The sequence below is a fragment of the Cheilinus undulatus genome, linkage group 1 (genome assembly GCF_018320785.1).
Source record: "Cheilinus undulatus linkage group 1, ASM1832078v1, whole genome shotgun sequence".
NCBI lineage: Eukaryota > Metazoa > Chordata > Actinopteri > Labriformes > Labridae > Cheilinus > Cheilinus undulatus.
This window is the reverse complement of record NC_054865.1, coordinates 52,993,361-53,007,101: the sequence shown is the minus strand read 5'-3', so window position 1 is coordinate 53,007,101 and position 13,741 is coordinate 52,993,361. Positions and strand designations below refer to the sequence as shown.

The 13,741-nt window shown below is 37.6% G+C and overlaps 1 protein-coding gene across 9 annotated transcripts in view; it reads left to right on the top strand.

Moving 5' to 3' along the window:
- Positions 1 to 13,741, top strand: part of map2k5 (mitogen-activated protein kinase kinase 5) — a 120,457-nt gene that overhangs the window by 62,400 nt on the left and 44,316 nt on the right. For all 9 annotated transcript variants that reach the window (XM_041784270.1, XM_041784303.1, XM_041784278.1 and 6 more), the window contains 5 exons: positions 3,986 to 4,034; positions 4,144 to 4,217; positions 5,206 to 5,256; positions 6,756 to 6,827; positions 9,340 to 9,369. In XM_041784270.1, the coding sequence (XP_041640204.1) occupies positions 3,986 to 4,034; positions 4,144 to 4,217; positions 5,206 to 5,256; positions 6,756 to 6,827; positions 9,340 to 9,369 (276 nt within the window). The remainder of the gene's footprint in view (positions 1 to 3,985; positions 4,035 to 4,143; positions 4,218 to 5,205; positions 5,257 to 6,755; positions 6,828 to 9,339; positions 9,370 to 13,741) is intronic.

The following is a 13,741-nucleotide window of genomic DNA, read 5'->3' as shown; positions in this document are numbered from 1 at the left end:
CAGGTGTTGGATTTTTAATTAGCCTCTTTTTGGTAAAGTGACAAAGTCAATGTAATGTCTTCCTTCAGACCTGTCTGCTCTCATTTAAAACTAGAATTTAGCAGAAATGGCCTTGATGTGAAAAATGTGCGTCTCTTTCCACACTCATTACCCTTCGCCTCTACCAACATCCCCCTGTCTGTCTCCCCCCTTTAACTTTGTCCGTAATCAAACAATGACAGCTATTTAGTCAGTGTTAATTCTAATTCACAGCTTTACCCCCTTTCACTGTCACAGTTGTTAATTATCTCAGTAAGAAAGCACCCAAGAGGGTGTGAGTGGAGCTGCACATTGCAGTTGTAACACTAGCACCACAACCTTTTGAAGCAGCAGGACTTCAGAGAGCTTTTGTTCATCTTTAATTTATCTCAGAGGATGTTGTTTACCAGAGACAGATGAGAGATCAGCTCTCATATCCTATTAAATGATACAAATATAACTGTGTTACAGCATTATACATTGTGAAGAAAAATTCTTAAACAAAAATCCAACTATTCAGCATGAAGAAAAAGGTCGGTTGAGTTTACCTGGCAATTAGATATATCATTAACTGCACAAACAATTGCAAAACCAAATTCCTCTGATCTTGCACACCATCAGCTTTGGGAAGAGTTGGCAAAGAAGCACCATTACTTTCTGTCGAAACTGAATAATTTTCTTTGAGTGCTCTTTAATGTCTACAGTTTGTAATATTATCAGGTAAATTATCAGTTGTTAATTGTCCTCGTTGAATGTTATATGTATGTCTGTGTATATCGTCCCTTGAATTGTGTATGACGGAGCTGCTGTTTTAATGCAAAACAAATTTCAGATCTTGCATCTGACAATAAAGTATTATCAATCAATCAATCGATCAATAAATTTAGAGTTTTAACATACAACTCAATTCACACTTTCCACCACCACTGTCTGACACAAAGCCTGCTGTCAATTTTAGGAATCTGTCACAGCAAAAGTAACACCATTTCTCTCAGTAGCAGAGAGTCAACTACATTGACTGAACTGTAATACTTAAATGAAGTACAGAAATTCATTTTAGAGATTGTGTCAAAACTCTAGGTTATCCAGTTTACAGGAAACTCTGATAAAACACAGCGGCAATAAGATTAGAATAACTTAATCAATAGTATGATAACTCGATAATCAGGCAGCCTATAGTACAGTGGTTGACTGTAACATTTAAGTCTAAATCCTTGCTTATACTTCTCCAACTTTGCCAGGACGTAGATTTTAACAAGAAGTCTTTAATTTGAAATAAACATACCCCAACTCTCATAGAGATCTCACAGATAAACAAAAGTCCTGAAAATGTACTGATATTTCTAAATGAACGGAAACATTCAACTCTCCCTCCCCTGAACCCAGATCAGTGCTTTTTAGGGCTGTTATAGACTAGAGACCGTGCATCTTAACTATGACCTTTTCGTATAAAAAATTATTGGTTTCAAATCCTCAAGCTCCTCCAATTTGTCTCGGTGCGATGGTGCTATGTTCTCTTTAGGTTTTAGAGTATTCTGGTCCATGTTTGTTTTAACATTAGAAGTCCTATAGTTAAGGGCATGGTGCATAGCTATGTAATAACTCTGTATGGGCTTGATAACATTTTTCACAGGATACTGAAATTCTTGAAAGATTTTTTTTTGGTACTGTAAAATCCAGATCGCCAAAGTCCACAGCTTGCAGCTCCTGCTCTGTGTCTCATCTACCATCAGTTTTCACCTCACCGAGTTTGTGCATCTACTAACTTTAATAGGTGAGCTCCTTGCCTCTGTTGAGACAGACCCACAGTCCTCGAGTTTCTCTGCCCTGTCACTTGTTGTCCTTACTGAGGAGCATTCTCAGCCAAACCAGCACTCTACAAAGTTTATTTACTGGTCATATACACTCTGTTTTCTTTAAATCGAGGGGGAATAACAGTTAAAAAGTGGCACCATTCCCCACAGGTGACAGTATGTGACAGTGGCAGCTACACACTTGTGGTAGTGATTAGGGGTGCACCGATCAATCGGCCAAAATCGGAACCGGTGCCGATTTCCTTAATTTTGGGGGATGGGCGATCGGCCGATACTTACATATGAAGATCGGTGGATAAGATCGGTTTATCTACCTCTACCTACTAAAATGCGACAAATGAAAGACTAAAGGAACTGATGTAATTTAGTAGTTTGGACAGCAACGCTCTAAACTTTCATTTATATTTCAGAGAACTACCTCGTGCAGTTAAAACAAGTTTGTATTGTTTCACGGGTATTGTTCAATGTTTTTCAATAAAATAAAATGGGACATTGAAGGTGTATGCTGTCAGTTATTAAAAAAAATATCAGTATCGGCCAAAATCGGAATCGGCAGGTCAGGCTTTTAAAGATCGGTGATCGGCCAGAAAATTGCAATCGGTGCGCCCCTAGTAATGATCTCACATGTCTTAGCACTTCATACTAGTATACGAGTCGTCTTAGTATTTAAGCCGTTGCCAACTTTTTAGATTAAAAAAATAGGATTAAAAGTGTGCCGTATACACTTGATTTCATGGTAGTTTTACCTTTGAATGATGTAACATGTTACAGTGTCTAACGTCAACCTAACAGATATTAACATATTTTAAACCCAGATGGTCACATGTTTTACCTAAACTTTAACCAGATTTTTTTCTGCTTGCCCTTTCTGGTCAGGACAGAAATATGATGATATTTGAGAGCTGGAGCTGGAGTTAGCAAAAATGCTGACATTTATATTGTGGGATTTGTAAGCATTTGCTGTGTTGTCTTTGGGTGGTATGAAACGCCTTTATTCAATTTTTTGTTTGACATTGTGCTCTTTACCATTCATTGCTTTATACTGCAGATACAGTCAATAAAATATACCACTGACAAAAAGACAAAAACTGTAAGCATGAATCATCAGTTTCTGTTGCCTTTTCTGAAACGTTCTCCAGTTTTTCAGGAATACATATATAAGAATGGCTTAAGAGTAATATCAGTTTGACATCAGTGACACAGTTTAACTCCAGCAGCGCAGCAGCATCCTGACCTGTCAGCAGGTCAGGGTGAATCTTGTATAATATATGTTTTTAAGAGCTCGCTGGCATGATTCTTCAAAACTATCTCAGAGATTCTTAATCACCCTGTTGAGCCAAACCCTTTGTCTGCCATATTTGGCATATTCCTGACTCTGATTTACCAAGAGCAAAACTCAATGTGTTGGCTTTTACTTCCTTTTTGGCTCGGCGAGCTGTCTTACTTAAGTGGAAGGAGCCAGCCCCTCCTTCCTTCTCACACTGGATCAGAGACACAATTTCCTGCTTGAATCTGGAGAAAATTCATTACACCACCAGAGGAACAGAAAGTAGATTTTACAAAGTGTGGGGCCCCTTCTTGAAATATTTCGAGAAAGCCACTACAGTCCTCGCTGAGTAGCTCCATTTCCTATTTTTTTCTGTTTTACTTTCTAAGTTCATTTCACTTTTTGCGTTTTCTTTACCATTACATTTCTAATCCATTACTCTGATAACTGATGTGTGATTGCTTTGGTAGCACAATATTGTGTTTAGTTAATTGTTAAGCCTTCTTGTCTCTCTCTCTCTCTCTCTCTCTCTCTCTTTCTCTCTCTCACTCTTCATCCCATTGAGGTTTGGGGGGGGGGTCTCCCCTTCCTACCCATCTTGTGCCATCTTGTATATTGGCATTTTGTCATTGCACACTTTAAATGATAATAATAAATAGACCTTTGAAAGAAGAAGAGCTCGCTGGCATGTAAGTGACAAACAATTTGTGAAGTGTAAATGGGGCTATTTCCTCAACAAGTTCTCTTTGTTTAGTAAGTTCAACTGATGTTGAACTTACTAACCTCGTCAGTTATTTAGCCACATCTGCAAGTGTCGTCTTGTTTTTTTTATTTTGTTTTTTTTTTGTCTTATTAACATGTCTGTTTTTTCTCCTTGTGTGCCCAGGTAGTCAAGGGACTGACGTATCTGTGGAGCCTGAAGATACTTCATAGAGGTGAGTAAAGTAGTTTGCTGGCACTTTGTTTTTTAAAAAAGAGCAAGTTGATAAAGACAGGACACAGAGTGCTGAGGTTGCAGTTCTATCAAGCAGTTTGTCTCCACAGACGTCAAGCCCTCCAATATGCTGGTGAACACCCGGGGACAAGTCAAGCTCTGTGACTTTGGTGTCAGCACACAGGTACGCTGATTTGTTTGTGCGAGCATGATAAAGAGAGAGAGGGAAGAGTGAGAGGATGGAAGAGAAAAAGAAGAAAAACAACTGTCTGTAGCTGCAACACCACAGTGCTTTTGAAATGTGTCTGTGAGCATATGGTCAACCTGTCAATCACTTCATTCATTTTCAGCTCACATCAGCGCCCTCCCAGGAGTCTTCCTCTCACATTAACCCCCCCACCGCCACCTCCATTGTTCTGCAGCCACCGAAAAATCACTTGTTATAATTATGACCCGCACACACAGCGGCCGAGCCTCATTGATATGTATTCAGTAGGTGCGTGGAAAGCGTGGGTGGCAGACAATAGCCCAGTCATTGTGTGGTTCTGTGTGTGGCAGTGTGTGTTTGTAATGTAATCATCAGGGACAGACCTTCAACACTCCCCAAAACATTAGCCCTGAGGACTCTGTCCCCCTTTTCACCACACACACCTTCCCTTCTGTGGTAAAATTGTTATTCATTTTTAACCTCCACTTCCCGGGAAGCTCCAAGGTGAATTTTACACCCTGAATGTGTAACACTTTAACACACTGACTCGTCCTCTGTTTTTATAACTCTATTTTTCTGTTTACCTCTCTTTCACACGTACACTCTCCCTCCTCTTCTCCTACCCACAAGGGAACAGACACTCATTATCACAGTCCTGTCATTGATGGCATGTGCTGTTGTATCCACAACCACAGTAATGCCTCCTTGTCTTACAGCTGTCCCCTTGTATGAGGGTTGGAAGCAGCCAAAATATCAGCATGACACATTAGTATTCAAGATAATGTAATTTAGGTCCAGATCTTTGTTTTTTCCTTTTTTTTTCCATTTCCCCCACATGCAGGGCAATGAAGTTGTTTATTAAATTGGGTTAAGGTGTTATGTCACTGTAAGCTAAACATGCCAAATGCATCTTGATATATTTGCTTATTTTTGATCACTTGCTTTTTATTTTTTTTCTTTACAGCTGGTGAATTCTATCGCCAAAACTTATGTGGGAACTAACGCATACATGGCGGTGAGTGAACCCTTCACCAAGGCCTCTTACTTTTAAAGTTCTTTGAAAGTTTATGACTGTAAGGTAGTATTAGGGATGGATGTTATTGGATTTTTGCTGATATCTGATATGCAGCTATTTCCAGGCTCATTTTAGCCATTACTGATATCAACATCAATGTAAAACACTTTTAAATCACACAGAAGACCAAGTATTCTTCATTTTTGTATTCACTAGGAATGTGCAGCATTGGATTTTTGCCAATATCCATACCTGTGCAGATATTTGCTAACTCATTTAGGCTGATAATGAAATATACACACACTTTTTTATTTTAAACAACACCATGTCTCTCCTGTACTTGAATTGCCCTGTTCCTCTTACTGTGACAGTTTTTTTTTTTTTTGGAAAAAGAAAAAGAAAAAAAAAGATACCCTAACCCTAAAAAAAGCAAGTCAATCAACATTTGGTTCTATTATAAAATATGGATGTTTTGTGCCACTTAATATAGAGTCACTAATAGAAAATAAAGGAGTCTCACTGGATTGCATGTACATTTTATTAAAAAGGTATATTGAACATCAACAGTAAAACCAAGCCTGATGCCTTTTTAGAGAAATGAACAGCACATTTTTCCCAAGTGCAAAAAACTAAACCAGCTTTATTTCAGATTTATAATTAAAATCTTAAATACAAAAGCTACAGCTGGGGTGGGTCTTCTGGTTCTGATAAAAACTGGTTAAAGATCATATCTGCTGATACCAGTTATTAACCTTTTAAACCAACATTTGCCAATACTTAAATCATGATGATCGTGCAAATCGGATCACTAGCTATGTTTACATAGACCACTTGTAATCTGAATAAATGCCTGATCTGAATAAAAAGGCTTCATATCAACACTTGATTCGGGATAAAATCCTCTGATGCGGCTCATTCAGAAAGAAATTTCATTCTGATCGAGAGGGGTGGTTTATGCCAATAGTTGTTCGGATCAGCCTCATGAAACCACTTGATCTGATCATCTCTCCCTGTTATGGGTGAGTTTTGTCTTACTGTGCATATCTGCCCCACGGACAGACCAGACAGAAACAATGCAGGAGCAAAACAGAACTGGTCTGTTTCTGAGACAGCTTTTTAACTGCTTTTTGTTGATCAGATAATGTAAGATACAGACACGAAATAGTAGAACAATCCAACATTACACGCGAGTAGAAGTGGAAAAAATGAGCGAGTGCCAGCAGTTTATTTACAACAAATCCAAAGAAGAATTTCTTCTTCTACGGCAAATTTTCTATAGATTTGACTGGTGGTACAGTGCTGTCCATGTCAGAGCAGTTTTATTCAGATTAAATGTATGATGCACGAGCACACACATCTGAATCAGATCATACATTTAAGCATTCATGTGAGCAGAGAAGTGTACATCTCTGGTCAGAATAAATTCAATCAGATTGTGAATAAAATGCTCATGAAACTGCAGCTAGTGTGTCTGTAAAATATACTTGTTTCCTTTACAGCCGGAGAGGATATCAGGGGAACAGTATGGTATTCATGCAGATGTCTGGAGTGTGGGAATCTCTTTCATGGAGGTACAACTTTTTATGAATTGTTCAGTGCTTGTACACAGTGATACAGGTAGTTAATTCGTGGAAATTATGCCTTTTTTAATTTCCAGAAGTTGTTTTTTTTTTTTTTTTTTAATTTGGGTACCATGTTTAAAGCTCCTATAAAGAGATTGCAACTGTTTATGAAACAAACTAACTTACTTATTGACGATCAGACTACAAGTGACTAGACTGTGTTTAAGAGATCAGCAGCATGCGACCACAACAGCCTTTATTTTATATTTTGCGCAGCAAAAACTCACAATGACTGACACTTGTGCATCTACTACACTAAAAAAAGCAGGAGCTGATTTTTTTGTGTAAAAATGCTTCCAAGGAAACAGGACAAGATCAGCAAAGAGAGAAGTGATACCACTTTGGGTGGCCTAAAATGGCACGGAGCATAGGGTTTTCTGGGAAGTAGGATTTCTTAGATTGTATTTTTAGGTTTTAGACTGCCTGTTGTTGCTTATTCTGTTTCTTCAAATCTTATTTTATGCTTGTTGTTCAAAGGAGGGCTCAAATGGTCACTCCTTTTTGCTGTAGGATATGGTATAAAAAAATATAACTAAAAATGGTACTGGCTGAAGAAGTTCTATTTCTAAGTTATTGTTTTTTACAGTCATTTATAGTAGGGGTGGGTAAAAATGTTGATTAATCGATGCATCGCAATATTTCCCCCCTCAATTCAATATCCATTCAGCAAATCCTCTGAATCAATTCACCTCCTGGCCAGTGGGGGTCGCTGTGCGTGTGATCTGCGTTGTATGGACGGAGGCCACACTTGACCAAAAAACAACCAACCATAACCATGTTATGTGAGGTTTATCACAATTTCCAAGAAGAAAGAAATATTATTGAAGTTTACATGCACTTTACTTTTTCAGTGTTTATACAGAACTGGCATGTTTTTTACTTTTGTGCTCCTTATGCACAAATAAGTTAGTATTGTGCAAATTTTTATTTTCAGATGTTTTATTGCTAAAAAAATTGAGGTGACCTAACACATGTTCACAAAAATAATTATTAAAAATTGTCAACAGGTCATTTGTGTATTTCTACTTCTTACTGAATCAAGATCGAAGCATTTAAATTAATATCGAATCGATGTCGAATTGAATCGCAACCTAAAGAATCAAAATCGAATTGAATCGTGAGGTTCTTAGCAATACCCAGCCCTAATTTATAGCATGTCTGGAATTTTACATGTTGAAAACAAAATTTGTATTTCAAATTGCCTTTTCTTTGCACACTGTTTGCCTTTTGCCTATGTTCATGACTATCTGCTGTCTTTTAGAGGCTTAACAACCTAAACTACTGATGTATCGCACACTGTGTATGACATATTTTACACACACAAGAAAATTCTATTTGAGAGCAGATAGTGTTCATGTTAGTTTCATAAATGCTGAATAGTACATGTAGGTTAGCATTGGTACATCTGTTCATCTCTGCCGCTCGCATTAATGGAGGGCCTAACTGACATCCAAAAATTACAAATAATATTTTAATATCAGTCTAACCTTGCCCTGGTCTTTTGTCCTTCCTCTGATGCTATTGATTCTCCATCTGTTTCTGTCCAGACTCTCCCTCAGCATTATAACAAATGATTTTGGCTTCTGTCTCCCTATTGTTTGTCAATAATGTTTGATATCATTACAATAATAACAATAATGGATGATATCACAGGATAGGAGCCCTGTCAGAATTATCGACATAATTTCTGTGTGATAAAGATAAAGTTTTATGGCAGTGCAGCCCCAGGGCCTGTCCTCTTTATTTTTAGCTGTTGATATGTGCAATAAGCTAAATGAAACGGCTTTGTCCCTTCTTTAAATTTGGATTGATCTTGAGCCTGCTAGTTGTTCTATTTATGTTCAAGGAAGGAGCCATGGTGCTTTTGACGTTTTAATAACGTAATGCTGCCAATAAGCTGGGCAGCTGCCCTTGACCAGAATGAAAAATGCCCACCCAAAGTGAATTGGGAAATGTCAGGGAGAGCTGTCAACCAACCCCCAGGCCAAAAAAAATTTCATACACACTTACCATACAGTGGTCCCACAATCCCCCTGTCCTTCTTTTTTATCTCCACACTTTGTTCTCTGCAGGTGGTAATCGTGGGGAGGGGAGGGGGTTATTAACTAATAGCTGATGTTGCTCCATGAGGAAGTGTTATCAGCAGGCGGGCACTAAGCTTACCTCAAAGACAGAAAGTCTCTGCATGCTTCAGTTGATTTAGCAGAATTTTCCTTCTGTGTCTACACTTAAATTCAGTCCCATTAAGACACTGGCAAAGAAAATGTGCATATACATTCATGTATGTGTGTATAGAGAATTTTAATGGCTGTGTAATAAGGACAAATTTAGCACATGTACAGACATTCACTTTTCATGTTATTTTTCAGAATATTGCTGCAGCACAGAACTCCCAGTGCTTACTAAATCTGTTCAGTTTTTATTTCTAATTTCTCATGAAGCACCTCTCTTCTTTCCACAGTTGGCATTAGGCATGTTTCCATATCCACAGGTGAGTCACTTTCACTGAATCTATTCAAAGCTCTTTGTCTGACTTTTTGTCAACCTCCACATATTAATAACCAGATATTTTTAAAGGAGCCGATATCTTAAATTCAAGGACTTTTTTTTTTTTGTAGAAATGTAAATATTTTGAAGACTTTCTGTTGTATAGTGATTATTCTTTTTTAGTCTTTACTCCTAAAGAGATGGGAGAACAGTATAATTAATGGTAACTGTGTTTAATACATAAAAATCTTTGAGATTTAATTTCCAATTAGTTTTTTCATTTTTCTTTTTAGTCCCATGAGTTCTTTAAATTCAAGTGACATTGCTGCAGCACACATTCTTAAAGCAAGGTTGTCCTTAAGCAACAGATGTTTAGAGCTTGACTGTGCACCACAGGGTTGATAATTTACAAGTTTTTCAGGCAAAAACAGTGTTTAAAATAGCTTAGGCCTCTGAGATTTAAGGGAAAATGTTTTAGTTTGGACCTTAGATGGGACTAAATATATGACTGAACAAAGAAACTAAATTAAACAAACATGTTTAAAAATTAAATCATTATAGAAGCCCTGGGAAGACATGACTGCTTACATTCTTTTACCTTTTACCATTTCTGTGTGAACATGTCAGTTATAGTTGGGAAAGAACCTGTTAACATAGGAAAATCTGATTTGTAGATCCATGATGGCGAGATAAATAGATTGTGATCTCAGGAAAACAACCTAAATGTACCTTGTTCCAGGAAGGATGAACAAATGGACTAATAATAAAATGCATTGATGTACGTCCACATGGAGCTTCTGTACACCACCGGTTTTGCCACAGTTTTTTATTTTCCAGGCACACTTTCATGACCAACCGACCCACCAGTTGAGAACTATTGTTCAAAAGATTAAAAAAATTAAATTGAGAATTCCTGAAATAATTCTTAAAAATACTTTCTGCTAATCAGATATCAAAGCCCATTTTAATACAAAGAAGTGGACCTCAAAATATATATTTTTTTGTCATATATATTACGCCTTTGATTAAATGTTTAGCATTGTTTAGCTGCTTCTAATGTGGAAGACTACTGTTTGGATTCATTTTCTCTTCCCTCATTACACTAAGTAAAAATCCTGCTCAAATGTAATTGCCGAACACAGAAGTGACTTCACAATCCCATCAAGTCTTAATTAGCCCTTTTAAGATGGGTTTATCTCACTAATCCGAAGCTGAGCAATCTAAATCTGGTTACCTCAGGTTACCTCCCGACTGCCCTGCTTTACGAAATGTCAAGAGGCGCATTTTATCTAATGTAGAGTTTGTACTCTAACTATACTGAGGTTGGGTGGAAACCTTGCTCTAAAAACTGTAATTAGGTCATTTAAAGGTTGTAAATTAATGCTAATACTAAAGTAAGTCAGCCATTGATACAGTGTGCAACTTAATGTTTTTATTTACAGTATGTGGACTCCCATTAGTCAAATGAAAATTGCAGCTACTAAAAGAGACAAAGTGTGATGTAACGATGCACTCACTGCCCAGGAACTGTGTTAGTAATGGTTTTCTTTTGGCACTGCAACTAATAACCCTGGCATAAAGGAGACTAGTTTATGAACCAAATGATGGATGTCACGCAGACTTTAAAAATCTCTACAAGCTCATTAGTGTCTTTGCTGTTATTGTTAGTCATCTCAGTTTGAAGATGTTCTCCTATTAATGTTATAAATTGTGTACTAGGAGAAATCCAAATGTTTTGTAACAAGAATCCATTTAGTTCATAGTTTCACAGTTAACAGCCATCTGTGAAAGGGCCGTAATGCTTTTTGCTTGTTTTCTGTGTTGATCATTAATTTTTAAGCCATGATCCTAAAACAGTAGAAAGCTTTGCACACAAGAGCAAAGGTGTGTTCATACAGCCCTTAAATTACACAGTGATGAAAATGTCACACAATGATCAGTCTGTTTTCAACATTTGTACACCGAAAGCCTCAGGCGTGTCTGATTCTTGAATATGTTTCCTTCATTTAATGCTTTCATTATCATGTTAATTGTGAGTGTATTTTTATAAATGCCCAGTAATTTACTCCACACTCAGTGATATAAATAGGGCAGACAAAATAGTGGAAACACCTCTTAGTTTATAGATGAGGCTCTCCACTGTCATGCAGCTCTCCTCATCTTAGTGTTAATTTTCCCCTAACTCCATATGGTACTGCAGACACTTCACCTGCAGGCTGTAGCAGAGCGGTGTGGTGAGAGCGCTCGGATCCAGCTCGTCAGGCGCAGCCAGCCAAAGTCCTCGGGCTTTAGCTGTCATTTTTGCAGACGCTGGCACAGCTGTCTGTGCAAAACCCCCTGCTACACTTCACAGAGAACATTTTAGTACAGGCTGAGGCAGAAGTTGAAAAAAATGGGAGAGAATCAGTGGCATCCTAGTTCCCAGTGTGTCTTTTCTCATGGTGTTGGACCTCTGTACTTAATTTGATAAAGTTTCTTACATTTCAAGATTTCCTACCTATAATTTTTTATTGACAACAGCAGATGGAGAGGGCATGTAAATTAGGTAGCATATCAAAACAGTGAAAGACAAGATAGTAGCATAACTAATGACTGGCTCAAACCTTCTGCACTTAGACACAAACTGTTTAAGTAGATCTACTTTAAACAGGAGGAGTGTCATAACAATATGTTGTCCGAAGGCGGAAGGAAGATGAGGGGAGAAGTAAAGGGAGATCATTCACTAGTAAATCAGATGGGACTGCTTGCTGAAAGAAAAAAATAGCTCTATATAAATAATGTTAAAATGGTTTGCCGAAAATATTTGATGTCTAATTATGTTTTAGAATAGTTTAGAAGATTAGAATGAAGTGTTGAGATGATTTTCACTTTCAAAAACACTGTGCATTATTAGTGTTTTGTCATCTTTTTCATGAGATGCAAATGTGTGCCTTGTTTTCTTGTTGCTTGTATTTGTGCACATGCCATTGGTGCCTTATCTTATTCATCCTTCTGTGTTTGTGTGCACACACACAGTGGAATCATGTTTCCATGTTTGTCATGACTAGAGCTGGTGTCTTTAATTCCACTTCACCACATGTCGGGATTCATTTGCGTCCTTTGTCAGGAGTTAATGGAGTTTTTTGCACGGCTCGCTCTGAAAGTCTTTGAAGACACCAGACCTGATTTGATGCGTATACAGCCGCCAGCAATATTGCTTCTGATTGATTTGTTGTCTTTTGTTCATTCCATAGTTGTTTTTTGTTTCTCTTGATTTTGTCACATTTTCTCCAATCAGAATTTTTTTCTGGATGAAATATCATGTCAGTTCTGTTGTGTGTATGTTTCAAGAGCTTCCATTATTCATCACTGCATCCATCAAATACAGCATTGATGCTTTCACTTCATCTTTTTTCTTTTTAAATGAAATGGAAGAAAAGGGTTTTGTTTTACTGAGTGTGGTTTGTGTGTTGCAAACAGGGTTTGCGGCAATTAAACCGCAACATAAACCAGCTCCAAATTAAAACTGTGTTTAGACCCAGGCCCCCTTTATTAAACATTCTGTTGAAGTCTGTTGGAGTCACATTTAGCCTTGGAAATGATTTAGAAAATTTGAAATATATTTGCATTTCCTTCTGGATCATTCAAAACTAACGCTCAATCGTCTTTACCATGCTAATTTTGTCTTTCAAATTTCATAGCGTTGTTTTGCATCCCTGTGTTGCTTGTCTGTGACAGATTATTTTTATTCACCTAACCTGAGAATGAAAGTTGCAAAGTTTAAAGATCATAGAAAAGCAGCATTTGTGCACTTTTTAACAACCTGTAATTTAAAGGCTAGTATCAGAAGCTGACAAAACAGAAAACAACCTCCTCCTTTGAAACTAAAACAGATCTGAAGGTGATCTCCCTCTGGTGAAGGGAAACAGCCATCTGATCTTTCAGAAGTGTTTATGGAGTTGCTCTTAAAAGGAGCTGGAATTTGACATCAAAAATTCAAGTTGTGACATTTAATCTTCACTCTGACATTTTCAAAGAAAGATCGAAGGTTTATTTGACTCTTATTAACATGATTGGCTGCTCAGTAACACTAGAAGACTTGCATGATCAGACCCTTCCCTGTATGCAGACCACGCATAGTGTGTAGGGCCTCACTTTGAAAGTTTTTGTCTTCTTCCTCTTCTGCACATCAGGCTGGTGTTTGTAGGATAAATAAAATCGAGGTAATGTATGCAACGCTGACCAAACATAAACTTTACCTGGGCCTCACACATTAGTAAATGAACCCTCAAGATATGTATTTTTTTGATGAGGCTCTACTGATTTTTGATGCCATCTGTAATCAATTAAGTGCGCAGTGTCCGCTAGCTCTGCCTCTCCCTCTCTCTCTCCTGCTC